Raw genomic sequence first — 12,592 nt, forward strand, 5'->3', positions numbered from 1 at the left:
AAGTTGTACTAAACAGCCATTTTCTGACTGGAAATTAAATAAATATAGGATGTTTAATAACTTATGGATTCTAAGGTATATAGAAGAAACTGTGAGGAAATGGCTGCTTTAAGAAGTGGCCATTTATTGAGAAGTTCATAAGCCTTTATGCAGTTAGAGCATTAAGTGTTAACTTCTTTTTATTTAAATATCCAAAACATCCATAAACTTGAAACTGAAAATAAATCTTGGTGTACAGGGAGGGGTTTATAGCCAGAGGCAGTTTTCAGACTACATGCGGAACCCGTCAGTCTTTTCCATCTTCCTGTTGGTCCTGTTAGCTTACATTTAGCATTAAAAAGTGAAGATACCTAACATTTGACATAAAAAAAATGTTCTTTATATTTCAACTGCTGTAGCTGTGCTGCTAGAGAATGTACAATTATCTCCTCATTCACTGGTCATTAAACCAGGTCTGAGAGCCCTTCCGAATCTTCACAGGTTTGTTCCCCCATATGTGGTGAATTTTTAGTTCTGTTAGCAAGTGTATGGATTATCCTTGTGATTATTCTGTACCAAAAGTGGGTACAGTAGTCTCACCTTTACACACTAATATGTTTGAGCAAAAATCAACGGATTATGACCTAAAAATACTTAGGAATCCATGATTTTTTATTGTTATTATATTAATATTCAGTTCGCTTTGATACTTAGATTAGATTAGATAATAGGACCAGTTTTCAGAACAGGAAGCAATATCATTTTCACTTTAACTGAGAATCAACATTTATAATCATATCATTTGCGTTCATAATAATGGCCAGAAGGTGGCAGTGGACTACACATTATTCAGGTTTGCCTCTAACAGCGCTAATTAACTAATAACAAGGATCAGAAAATAGTGGCAGTGCAAGCACTGATTTTTAAGTTTTCTCCTGTTCTTGTGAACCACCGCTGTTCTGGTGAATACGCTTGACTCTGCTTAGGAAGTAATAATCTATCTATCACGTAATAATATAATAATAAAGTAATAATATATCTATCACGTATGGTGAAGTTTCCTAAATCAGGGAAAATAACACTGTACTTAAACACCACCACAGGTAATAATGTACCTTAAATTGATTGTCCATTTAAATTGATTTTTTTATTTTTTTATTGATGCCATGTTTTCATTCATTTCTACATTGATATTTACTTCAGCTTCATTTTCAGTTTAACACTTCTGCCCAGGAAGCCTAATCTATGGATTATGTTATATCTAATGTAAAATTTCCAATAGCCATGATAATGATTATAAGCAAGCTTCCAAAGTTGTGGCACAATGTCTTGTGTGGCCATTGCAAAGTGCTGACATTAACACCACTGAACATTTTTGCTGAACTGAACAAGCATGTTGGAGCACGGAGACAAATAAACTTGACAGAACTGCATGAGAGTTACACTAGTTCTGAGGAAATGGATGAAATTCCAGGCCAGTAAAATGAGCTGCTTGTGCAAGCTATACGTTACATATTTGATCCGGGTAAGGCCAAGCCTCCAAATACGATCAAAGTTTATGTCATCTTTTTGTTCAAAGAAAATCTGAAATGGTAATTAAAACCTGAATAAACACTCTTAGTCTTTTAAAAAGTCTCTTAGTAGTTATTTTGAAATGACCAGTTTTAAATTAACAGTAGTGTGCACAATTTTAAATTTTTACACCAATAGTGTTCACTTCACACTTGTGAATTGGATATGTACAGCTTGTGGAAGTAACATAAAGTTTGTTGTTAAAATTGTTTTGGCAATGCATGCATTCAGGGATTCACAAGCATAACAAAATCTTTTTGCTAAAATAAAAGTAGAAAAAATATTTTGAAACCATTCTGGGAATATAGGCAGGGACAATCAGATTTGCGTATTATTGTTTAATATGATACCCGTAGTCAATTTTGGTTGTAAGGTGGATGCTTTACATGGATTGTTAGTTAAAAGGAGGGGTTTATGGCTGGTGGAAAGTTTCAGACACTATTCCTTGTGGAACCTGTCTGTCTCTACCACCACCAGTTCCACCACTAAAGGCCTATCATGAAGTGAATGTATAAAAAGTGCTGTAACATAACGAATATAGTTATAGACTAGCTACAATTATACAAATATATTTTTAGGGAACTTTAAGTAATACCTAGAATGTTACCTGTTTTATACCTCGTCCGAATAAACACATTATGGCTATATCAAATCAGAGTATTAAGTGTATATTTTATTGTACATTTTTGCTTTAAATATGTTCATACCCTGTTTAAAACATAACATCATTTTTACTATATGAAAGTGTTAATATCTTATCATATTGGTCGCCTAAGTGTTTTTTAATCAAATTAAATATTTAATAACGTTATTTTCCAGAAATCAGTGTCGGGTGGAAACAAACAGCTACTGGATTGTGACCGTTAAGCCAATTCCATGTGAAAGAAAAAAATTCTCAAAGTAAACCGGCCTCTCAATGCCCAACTGCTCAAAGCACTGGGTACTAAATATTCATATTATTGGCTCCTATTCAGTTTTTGTTGTATTATTTAACATCAGTGATATTGGGACCGACAACAGTCTGCATGGGAGTCTTGGCGAATACTCATCTAACCCAGAATAACCCGTGCACATTCGTGGCTTCTGGCTGGCAGTTTTTTTCTTTTCTCCCCTTTTCACCCCCTCTTTTACTGGCTTTTATTCAAATTTGGGTCAGGGGTGAGGGTTTTTCACGTCACAAGCTTGCAAGATGGCGCTCGGAGAGCTGTGAGATGAGAAAACAGGATGGCTGTTTGAAGAGCTTCGGTCGATTTTTGAAGGTATAAACGTGTTCTTTCTTCACTCGCGCTGTGGGTTATTTTAGTGAATTTGAGGCTGTACCGATGGGTCACACGTAGGTTTGTGATTTAATGTTTTTCGAGAGAGCTTTCTGGGACTGTTGGTTAAAAGAAAGCCAGGCTGGAATCGCCGTGTGCCCATAGGGGCTTCTTCTCTTGTTCAGGGCGCTGCTAACAGTGCTGCAGGAGCCTGGCAGCGGCGGTGTGCCACACACACACACGGGGCTTTTTACCTTGGAGATCAAATCACCGGTGCTCTGGACAGAAACTTACAAATAAAACCCATTATAATGTAGGGATGTTTTTTTTTATTTAGCGTTAAAAAAGCCAGAATATTGTCTAGGGGGCTAATATGCCTGGGCAGAGCTGGCGTTTGTCGCCCTTTATAGAGACGGTGGTCTGTGTTTACTGTGTGCTGTTTTCCTTCAATTTATTTTATCTCCTGGCATTTCTCTATATTTATTCGACGATATATTGCGGCAGTGCAACGTGGAGTATAGCGAAGGTTTTTTGACACACCAACTCTGTCAATCTGGCATGTGTTTTGTCCATTTTATAATTTAGACGCAAGGTGAAACAGAATTTTTAAAACGTAACGCCTTCGCCTTGTGTTTTTATCTTTTACATGTCTGTCCGCCTAATAAAGACATGCCAAACAATCTCAGCTGAAATTTATCTTGGTGCATTGAGGAGGAGGTATGCGTTTTTTGTGCACACGGGAAGCATTAACAACATGCCACTGCTGGGCATTTTTAGCAAGCTGCAGGAATATAATCAGCTTCACCTTGTTTTCTACCTTTTTCTGTTTTTTAGAGCTACACTTATTCACCTTTTAAGGCTATGTGTGGTTGATTTGTTTGTTTGTTTGTTTATTTTTGGGGAAGGTCAGTTGCCCCAAGAGAAAGTCCCCCAATGAGGTGCATCTTGGAGTTATTACTCTTGCCCTAATCTGCGTTTTCATTATTATTTTGTTCAGAACCTGATTGGATTGTTTGAATGTACCTTTTATCTCATCCATTTCAAAAGATGGGGGAGGGGGCTTGTTTTACAGTGGTCTCTGCCCAGATCTGCTCTCACATAGGTCAGGTAGTAGCTTGCAATGGGACTGTTTCCTTGAAGGAGAAGAAATGAAAAGGGGTTTATATTCCTCTTGGACATATTTCAATATGTGTGTCCTACTGAGAGGTGAATCATACATTGACCCACATTTGTAAAGCATCTAAGTGAAAGAGGTGATCTCTGTAGAATGTAATCACACCTTTCTTTGAGACGATTGATAAATTAATCAGCATGTGCATGCTGCTTGTGAAAGACCAAACCCAGACCAACTCTAGATCATGACCCAGTGTAGTGTGAATATTAGGACTGGTGCACATGCATAATTCTCTTGGCACCAACAGCTGCACCTAAAGACCCTCAGTGAATGTGATTACACATTAACATACGCATTTGAAGTCTGGACTAAAGGGTCAATCAGTGCCAGCTTGTGCAAGTCCTTCAATAAATTGTGGAATTAAAAATTCATCAGCTTGAAGTCATATGTAGTAGTGGTAGGAAAAATGGTTTGGGACAAGGTTCTTGTTTTTTTTGCACTTTTGCTTCATGAAGTAGTAAAAATACCAGTTCCAAGTTGCACCTCAGATTTAATTGGATTATGCAGCATTTAGATTTCCGCCAAAAAGGAGGAGGAACTAATAGTCAAATGCCTTGATTCACATTCCCGTTTTGTCAGTTCTATATTTGTAAATTCAGTTGCATGCATACATATTCTGTATATGCTAAGCTTGTGTTGCTTAAAGGCTTAGTGAAGATATTCAAAGAACCTCTCGTTTTGAGGATATGATCCTGTATTCTTTTGGTTGTTTCATGTGCCTTGAGTATCATATTAGAGTAGAGTGTATACACATAATAATACATGTGTTATAATTTAAAATAAACACCAGGAGGTGGTTTTAGAAGGATTTAAGTGAGATGTTATGAAAGTGTAAATGCATCCTGCTCTTTAATCCTCATTAGACAACCCAAACCACACCTAATAGAGTACGTCACAACACATGCAATTAATGACAGTGAGGTAGCTGAACATGGAGGATACACCAGTTGACCCTGAATTGTATAATACAGGCAACACCTGAGTTTTCTGAGGGGCTTAGTGGAAATGGCTTTGTAATTGCTTGTGTTTTAAAATCTTGTTTTGATACCATCTACAAACTAGTTTCATGGTACTACCTGGTTTAAGCAAGGTCCTTATTAAATTTCTGCCAACAGTATACATCATGCTTTAGTGTTGAAACATTGTGTCTGTGCATCCTATGTTCTTGTAAATCCTTGTATTATGAGCACATGGGCAGCAATATAGAGGTATGCATTTGCTGGGATCTGTATGGTTCCTTCATCTAGATTTCTATCGCAGACAAACCTTGTACACTCAGGCTTCTGTAGTGCATAGTAACTCCTGTCCCAGGTTGTTTAATGCTAGAGAAGAGAAATATTGATGGTTGTCTTAGTTTCATTGTATTCGGGACTCCTAAAATTTCATATTTTCAGTAACGAAACGTAAACAATAAACATGACAAAATTAAATTGATGCCAGCCTCACCTTATCTAAAATAAAACTGTATTAGTAAATCAATTACATCTTATGACCTTTCTTGCCATGAACGTGGCCCTATGGGCAGATATGACGTTAAATACAAACTTACTAACTAACCGACATTTTATTTGGGGGAAAAAACTTTAATCAATATGAGGATAGAGAGAAAACCTTATTTACCATGAAATGAATTTTTGCTTCACAAACATCAGCCGGTCTTATAAATGATGTGCATATTTGCAATTTTACTTTTCATTTTCCATATACCTCAGGTGCAGGGTTTGTTTCGTCATTCTCTTTTGTGTGTGGAACGTCTTAAAGTGAATGAAAATGGGGTTGGGCTGTGAAGGAGGGTTGTTACATTTTTGAGATATGGTATCTTTGGAATTGCACAGTTCTCAGTGGCATTTGATTAAAGTAATGTTCTTGATATTATTGAAATGGTTATTTGTGTGACATTGTGGCATGCTCAGTGTAATGATATCTGAATTTCAGCCTAATTTTGTTAAGCTGAGGCTGTTACTGCTAGAGATCGGTGCTGGAGTTTACACAGACAGGATAACTCATACGTTTCTGTTCCTTGCGTTGATATTCTGAGAGGGGAAAAAGACTTCCAAATTTGTAAAACTTTCCTACAATAGTCATGAACTGAGCCTCTAATTATTTTAATTATTTTTCTATTACATTTTAGTTTCCATTCTTGTTATTAATAACGCAACAGCCCAGCCTGCTGGTTATATTGCATTTGTTCTTGCTCAGAAAATATGCAAATGGGAATCAGTTTTGTCTTGTAAGAATACACTGTAAATTGTTGTTTTCATTTCTGTCTTAAGTGTCATCATTCATAAAAGGTGACAGTGATTTATAACTATAAGTAGTAAATTAAAATAATGCCATCAGAGCTATGTTGAAATGGATAAAGTTGTTTTCTAGCTAGTCACATTCATTGACAGTCTTGTTTACCAGTGTTGTTACTGCCCCCCTGTTCTGCACTTTGGCTTTTTCTTTTCAGGCAGCAATCTTTCTGATTAGGCCAGTTGTTTCATCTCTTTGCTGGTGCAGGCCTGTTCATTTTTGAGGAGGGTTAGGAATGTCTGCAGAGCAATAAAAAGGACCAGAAACACCTTATCATCCCCTGTGTAGAATTCAGATAAATGCTTTTCTTCAGCATTTTTTGCCTTTGGGTTTTCTTTAGTGGGCGGTGGGCTTGGTGTGATTATAAAGATTTGGTCAGACTGCTGTGGTTTGTTATCTGCGCAAACCTTAAACTTTTGTTGACTGTGCTCCAGGGCCAAAATACATCTTTTGAAAGATGGTATCATTTTAACTAGGTTTAGTGTCAGTGCTGGTGTCACGGGCCAGCTAATTGAAGACCTCCATGAAAACAGATTTCAAGAATGTCTTACTGCTGAATAATGTAATTTGGTTTGCCTTAAAGACTGATGATTTATTCAGACCTATGTTCCAAACCTTAAATTTTGCATGGGTTTTAATAATTTGTGGAGTTTATACAAGTACAATGACCCAGCAATGGGGATAAATGGTGAATTGTGACCTTAAATATTCTGATAGTAGTTGGAATAGGCTAGAATTTAGATATTTGATTATGAATATAAATTAGTACATCCCACAAGATCTCACTGGAACAGCTGACTGCCAGCACAACATATTACACACAAACAAGAGGGGCAGCTTAATGATGATAAGGAGCTCCATGTCAGCTTATATCTCCTCCCCCAACATATTTCTGCTATTTTTTATGATTCCTCTGGGTGCTTTTGATGGTTGCTTATATAGAATATGATGTATTTAGGCAGTAATTCCAGAAGACCTTGTTAGAATAAAGCCTAAATAAACCATATATTTAAAATACATTTGCACAATAGTAACATTGATTGCTGAAGAGTGGTCTTCTCTCTAATCAGGCAGTATAGTGCTTTTAGGTATTTTGTAAAGATTTCACCATCACTAATCACAATGACACTTGCTGAATGACAAAGCCTTTTATCTTGCGCATTGCAAGGATTCTGTTGCAAGCCAGGGCCTGCTTATCCAGTGGAAAGTCTGCTGGTTTACCTGTTCTCACCACACCCTTGGTGATCCCTCTGGCTCGAGTTTCATGTTGTCCTTCATGCAAGCCAGCCAGAAATATCCACTGCCCCCCAACCCCCACCTTGCAACAAAGGGTTGACCCTGGAGGTTGGCATTAATGGCTGGTGGCAAGAACGTTAAGAAGAAAAAGAAAATCACAGTTACTTCTGTAGCCTTTAATTTCCCTTTTGTGCTTGGACATTTGTCTGTTAAAATTAGTAATAGAATTATTCTCAAAAGTCCTAGTAACATAGTGTCAGCATGTATCTCCCCCCCCCCAGTTTAAAAGTGTGGCAGGGTCCTGTAGTTTTGTAATTGTTAGAGGGCTTTGTATTTTCATCACAGTTTAAGGGACATGGAATAAATTAAGGAATTATGTTTCATTTAAAATGTGCATTGAGTGCAACATGCTGTAAAGTGGAACATTTGTGTTTTTTGCTTGAAATAAACAGTATACTGAGTTTTCTTTCTTGTTATTTGTATCGTTTCAGGTTTGTAGGTGAAGAAAAAGAGGTTGGAAATGGAATTGCCAAATCATGCCAAACAATTGCTGCTGCAGCTGAACCAACAAAGAGCCAAAGGATATCTGTGTGATGTGATTATAGTTGTAGAAAATGCCCTCTTTCGGGCGCACAAAAACATCCTGGCAGCAAGCAGTATCTACTTCAAGTCCCTCATCCTACATGACAACTTAATTAACCTCGATACGGATATGGTCAACCCGTCAATTTTTCGGCAGGTATTGGACTTTATTTATACAGGCAAGCTTTTATCCTCTGATCAGGTTAGCGACCATAATTTTAATGCCCTCCTAACGGCAGCAAGCTACCTCCAACTCCATGACCTGGCTGCTCTCTGCAGGAAGAAGCTGAAGCGTAACGGAAGATCCCTCCACAACAAACCTACTACCCCTACAAGTGGAAGAACTTCCAGGAACCAAAGGCTGTCCTCTACACCTGTCACCCCAAGCCAAATTTCAGGGTTTAAAGACAGTGAAAAAACAAAGAGGCAAGAGGAACTACTCAAAGATGAGTTGTCAGAGGAGGAGGTTTTTGCTGGGAATGCCCATTGTGCAACGTCAGCCAATTCCCTCAGTCCCTCTACCAGTAAGAATGGGAGCAATGGACCAATTAACAGTGGTGGCCTCCTGGAGCTTGGGCTGGACCTCTCCAAGAAAAGCCCTTCAGGTAGTACAGCCACTGAAGAAGTAAGTCCTAGCAGCATCCCACAGGAATCACCTCAGTCTGCCTCAGAATCCACAGCCAACAGTGCCTCGTTCGATGAGATCACCACCAACTCGCAGAACCTCGTTGGGGGAGAGCCTATGGAATTAGGTGAAGGGGGAGAATGTGAAGAGAGTCAGCATCCTCCGGGCCATGAGCAACACAAAGGCTCCCGTCAGACGACGCGGGCCAGGCGGCAAACCAAGGGCGAGAACCACAAAGGTGAAGATGGAGAGCGAGCTGCTTTGCCCAACGGGGTTGCCAAAAGGCTCAAGATAGCGAGTGGAGGAAATTCAGACCTTTCGTTCCAGTGTAAGGACGAAGAAGAGGGCCTGGAGAACGGCCAGGAACAGAGCGAAGAAAGCGGACAAAGCGAGAGCGAAGGTGGCCGCAACAGCGCCAACTATGTGTACCGCCAGGAAGGCTTTGAGCCTGCCCTCGGTGACAACCTTTACGTTTGTATTCCTTGCGGTAAAGGCTTCCCCAGCTCAGAAGAACTGAATGCCCACGTGGAGACCCATACAGAAGAAGAGCTCTATATCAAAGAGGAAGAGGACGATGGATATCCAAAGGAAGACGAGGCAGAGGCGGAGGACCTTTCGTCCCAGACGGTGCAAGCGCATGGCACAGAGTCACGGCGCTTTAGCTGCACGGTGTGTAATAAGAGCTACAAGGATCCAGCCACACTACGGCAGCATGAGAAGACCCACTGGCTGACGCGACCCTTCCCCTGCAACATCTGTGGCAAGATGTTTACCCAGCGTGGAACCATGACACGCCACATGCGAAGCCACCTGGGCCTGAAGCCCTTTGCCTGTGAAGAGTGCGGCATGCGCTTTACACGGCAGTACCGCCTCACAGAGCACATGCGGGTCCACTCGGGGGAGAAGCCCTATGAATGTCAGCTCTGTGGTGGCAAGTTCACTCAGCAGCGCAACCTCATCAGCCACCTGCGAATGCATACCTCCCCAACATAAGCCAAAGACGCTCGGAACAGGAGAACCTTCTTCAGCAAAAAGATTCAATACAACGCACACCTCTATTCTGTGAAGATGATGGCTGTGAGTGGGTAACCCCAAAGGAAAATTTGCTCCTGACTTGAGTGACAGGAATAGCAGTTCAAAACAATGAAGCCCAAACAGTTAAAAGGGTAATATTCTGAATATTTTTTGTTTGTTTGTTTGTTTTTGATTCCTTTTCTTTTCTTTTATAAATTGCTGTGAATGTTAAATTGGGGTACGGATGCTTTCTCAATATTCTTTGGGATTACCAGACCACTACAAACCAGTCTATGCATTGGTTTCATGTCTTAGTCCACTTGGTCTGAATTGTTTTTGTCACTGAAGTATCCCAAGAACACACCACTTCTCTTCATTTGGTTCTGGAAATTTGGAGAGTTCAGAAGGTATGACGTTATTATACTTAAAATTATACTTAAAAAAATTAAGATAATATGACCATAATTTCTGAACTCTCAATGCTGTTGAGGTATGAAGTTGAGAGATAAGAAACTATGACCATATTGCCTTAAATGTGCATTTGACTGAGAATTATGGTTCTCAAAGTCTTCAAGTGCAAGGTACAAAGTCTCTTGTCTGATGTCTTTATAGTCGTGTTTTATAAAAGCTTTGTGCATTCAACCAAACCAGTTTGCAGGATTTACGCTCTGTAAGGTGTGCCCAGCGGCTGTTTCTAGTAGTAGATGCAGAACAGGGTCCAACGAAGCTTATACACTATAGAGTCTTGAGGTATTTTGGGACATGCACACGGACTCCTCATTTTGATACAGCTTCAGTTATAATTGCTGCATGAAACCAACAGATAAGTGGAGGCTTTTTAGTAGCCTTCATTATGAATTGTTGAGGAACGACAGGCTACTCACCGGTTTAAGCTTTTCACTGTATCTACTGTGCTCTGTTTGCACCTAAACTTGGGCAAGTGAGGGCATGGATGTGAGTGGTTGTAAGTGTCTGTTTAAGCTGTATCGTTTACTCATAGTATATAGATTTACTCTCAAAGAAAAGCCAAAATGAACGGTACTTGGTTATTTTTTGTTTTGTTTTTGTTTTTTCTAGATAACTTATTGTTATACTTCTGTGAATGTTTAAACTGGAAGTCTTTTTGATATTTCTTTGAGGTGAGAAAGAATGGCGGGTTTTTTTTTTTTTTTTTTTTTTTTTTTTTTTTTTGAGGCGGGTGTTGGGTAGTATTTGTTTTACTGAATGTTGATGTTCAAAATTCTGCTGGTACTGATGGTATTTTGTGTTTTTTTTTATTTCTCAGTCTTGTCTGTTTAAATTTGCCCTTCATCAAAAAGACAAGTCTATTTTTCTTGTCACATTTCTACCTCTTAATTCAAAAGAACAATACATTCATTGATGGAAATATGGGGGTTTCTGAATATAGATGTATAAGGTTTGCTGAGGCTTTTAAAATACTTCTGACCTGCCCATCTTTCAACAAAGGTTTTAGGTTTTACAAAGTTTTAAACATATTAAAGTAGAAGTTAGCTAGTTGGACGCATGTATTTAAGGTATTGAAAGATTTATGACAGTGAAAATCCAAAGAGAAAATTAATATTAAGGAGAAATAATGGCTTTCCAACAATTTTGTTTTCTTATGTAGTATATCCCTACCAAAGTTTTTAAAGTAAATATGGAGGAGTAACATTGCAGGCGAAAGGTATTATGAAACAATTACTTTTTTTTTTTTCTTTCTTCTTCTCTCGTTCTTAACAAAGAGCATTGTTGTGGGAATGTTAGCTTATTCTGGACATTTGTACGAGATACCAGTTAACCTCTTTTATGAAACTTCTGCTGATTAGTTGGGCCGGTGGCTTTCCATTTTTGAAGTTTACAGTAGTTGCTTTGTTGTTACTTTTGTCTTTAGAAGAACTTTTAAAGGACTTCAGAAAGACTAATTTATTTTAGTTCAGACCAAAACAAGAGGAAAAAAGAAAAAAAAAAAGAATAACTAAGAAGGAATAGTGTTGTAGATGTTTAACTTGACCACCATAGTTGGAAAGCTCATTCAGTGAGGAATCGATGCACTGGATTGCCTCTGCCTTCAGTAGACAAGCTCTTGGGTTTGTTTGCCCAGCTGAGTTGAGTGGATCACACAAGGACCGACTTAATTGAATCAGTTGACTAAGTATTGTATACATTCTTTGCATGGATCAGAGAATGCATAGAACTTATTCAGAGATACTGGTAGTCTTCTTAGGTTACTGATTTGGTATTAATGTTACGTTATCTTTACGGGCACTGAAAGAAGTACTCATAATTTACTAGTGATGTTTTTGATGCCACATATTCCATAACACATAGGTTAGATGATTTAAAGCCAATTCCAGTGTATCACATTCCATGTTTAACTCTTAAGCCTTTATAATGCAAGTCTTAATGGCATTCCTTTTTGGTTCAGTAATGGTTCTTACTCCAAGTGGTTACTGATGACTCTTGAGTATAGCTATAGTCATTTTCAAATATTGAATACTCTGTACTGGCTTTTCCCCTGGAAATCTGTTGTCTCTTACGTCCAGCAGTTCAGAGACTTGATCTGACCTTATTGATGTTTTTACACTGGAGACACTTTTTGGATCTTATTGTCAGAAAATGGAAGCGCCACTTTCCACACTGTATAGGTCGATATCTCTATGGGTTATTATTTTTTTGTTTTTTCCTTTCCTTTAAGAGATTAGCTTGTGATGTAAGGTTTCCTCACATGATGTTTCACAGACATTAGTGCTTTAAGAAAAAAAGACGTCCAAAATCGAAGTCCTTTTAATGGTTATGAAGCTCAACATGGAAATATCTCATGAAACTGAATGAATGTGTCTGGGTGCCCTCCAGTGTTGA

The 12,592-nt window shown here is 38.6% G+C and overlaps 1 protein-coding gene across 1 annotated transcript; it reads left to right on the plus strand.

Moving 5' to 3' along the window:
- Positions 1-2,738: 2,738 nt before the first annotated feature.
- hic2 (hypermethylated in cancer 2) lies at positions 2,739-10,128 on the plus strand. Its single transcript, XM_066651492.1, has 2 exons — positions 2,739-2,810; positions 8,004-10,128. Exon 2 carries the CDS (start codon positions 8,033-8,035, stop codon positions 9,710-9,712), a length of 1,680 nt encoding a protein of 559 aa, XP_066507589.1. The 5' UTR covers positions 2,739-2,810; positions 8,004-8,032; the 3' UTR covers positions 9,713-10,128.
- The last annotated feature ends 2,464 nt before the right edge of the window (positions 10,129-12,592 follow it).

The sequence above is a fragment of the Hoplias malabaricus genome, chromosome 18 (assembly GCF_029633855.1).
Source record: "Hoplias malabaricus isolate fHopMal1 chromosome 18, fHopMal1.hap1, whole genome shotgun sequence".
NCBI classification, from domain to species: Eukaryota; Metazoa; Chordata; class Actinopteri; order Characiformes; family Erythrinidae; genus Hoplias; species Hoplias malabaricus.

Bases quoted from the DNA above. Each gene is read 5' to 3' on its own strand.
- hic2 (XM_066651492.1), top strand. From the start codon at position 8,033: ATGGAATTGCCAAATCATGCCAAACAATTGCTGCTGCAGCTGAACCAA.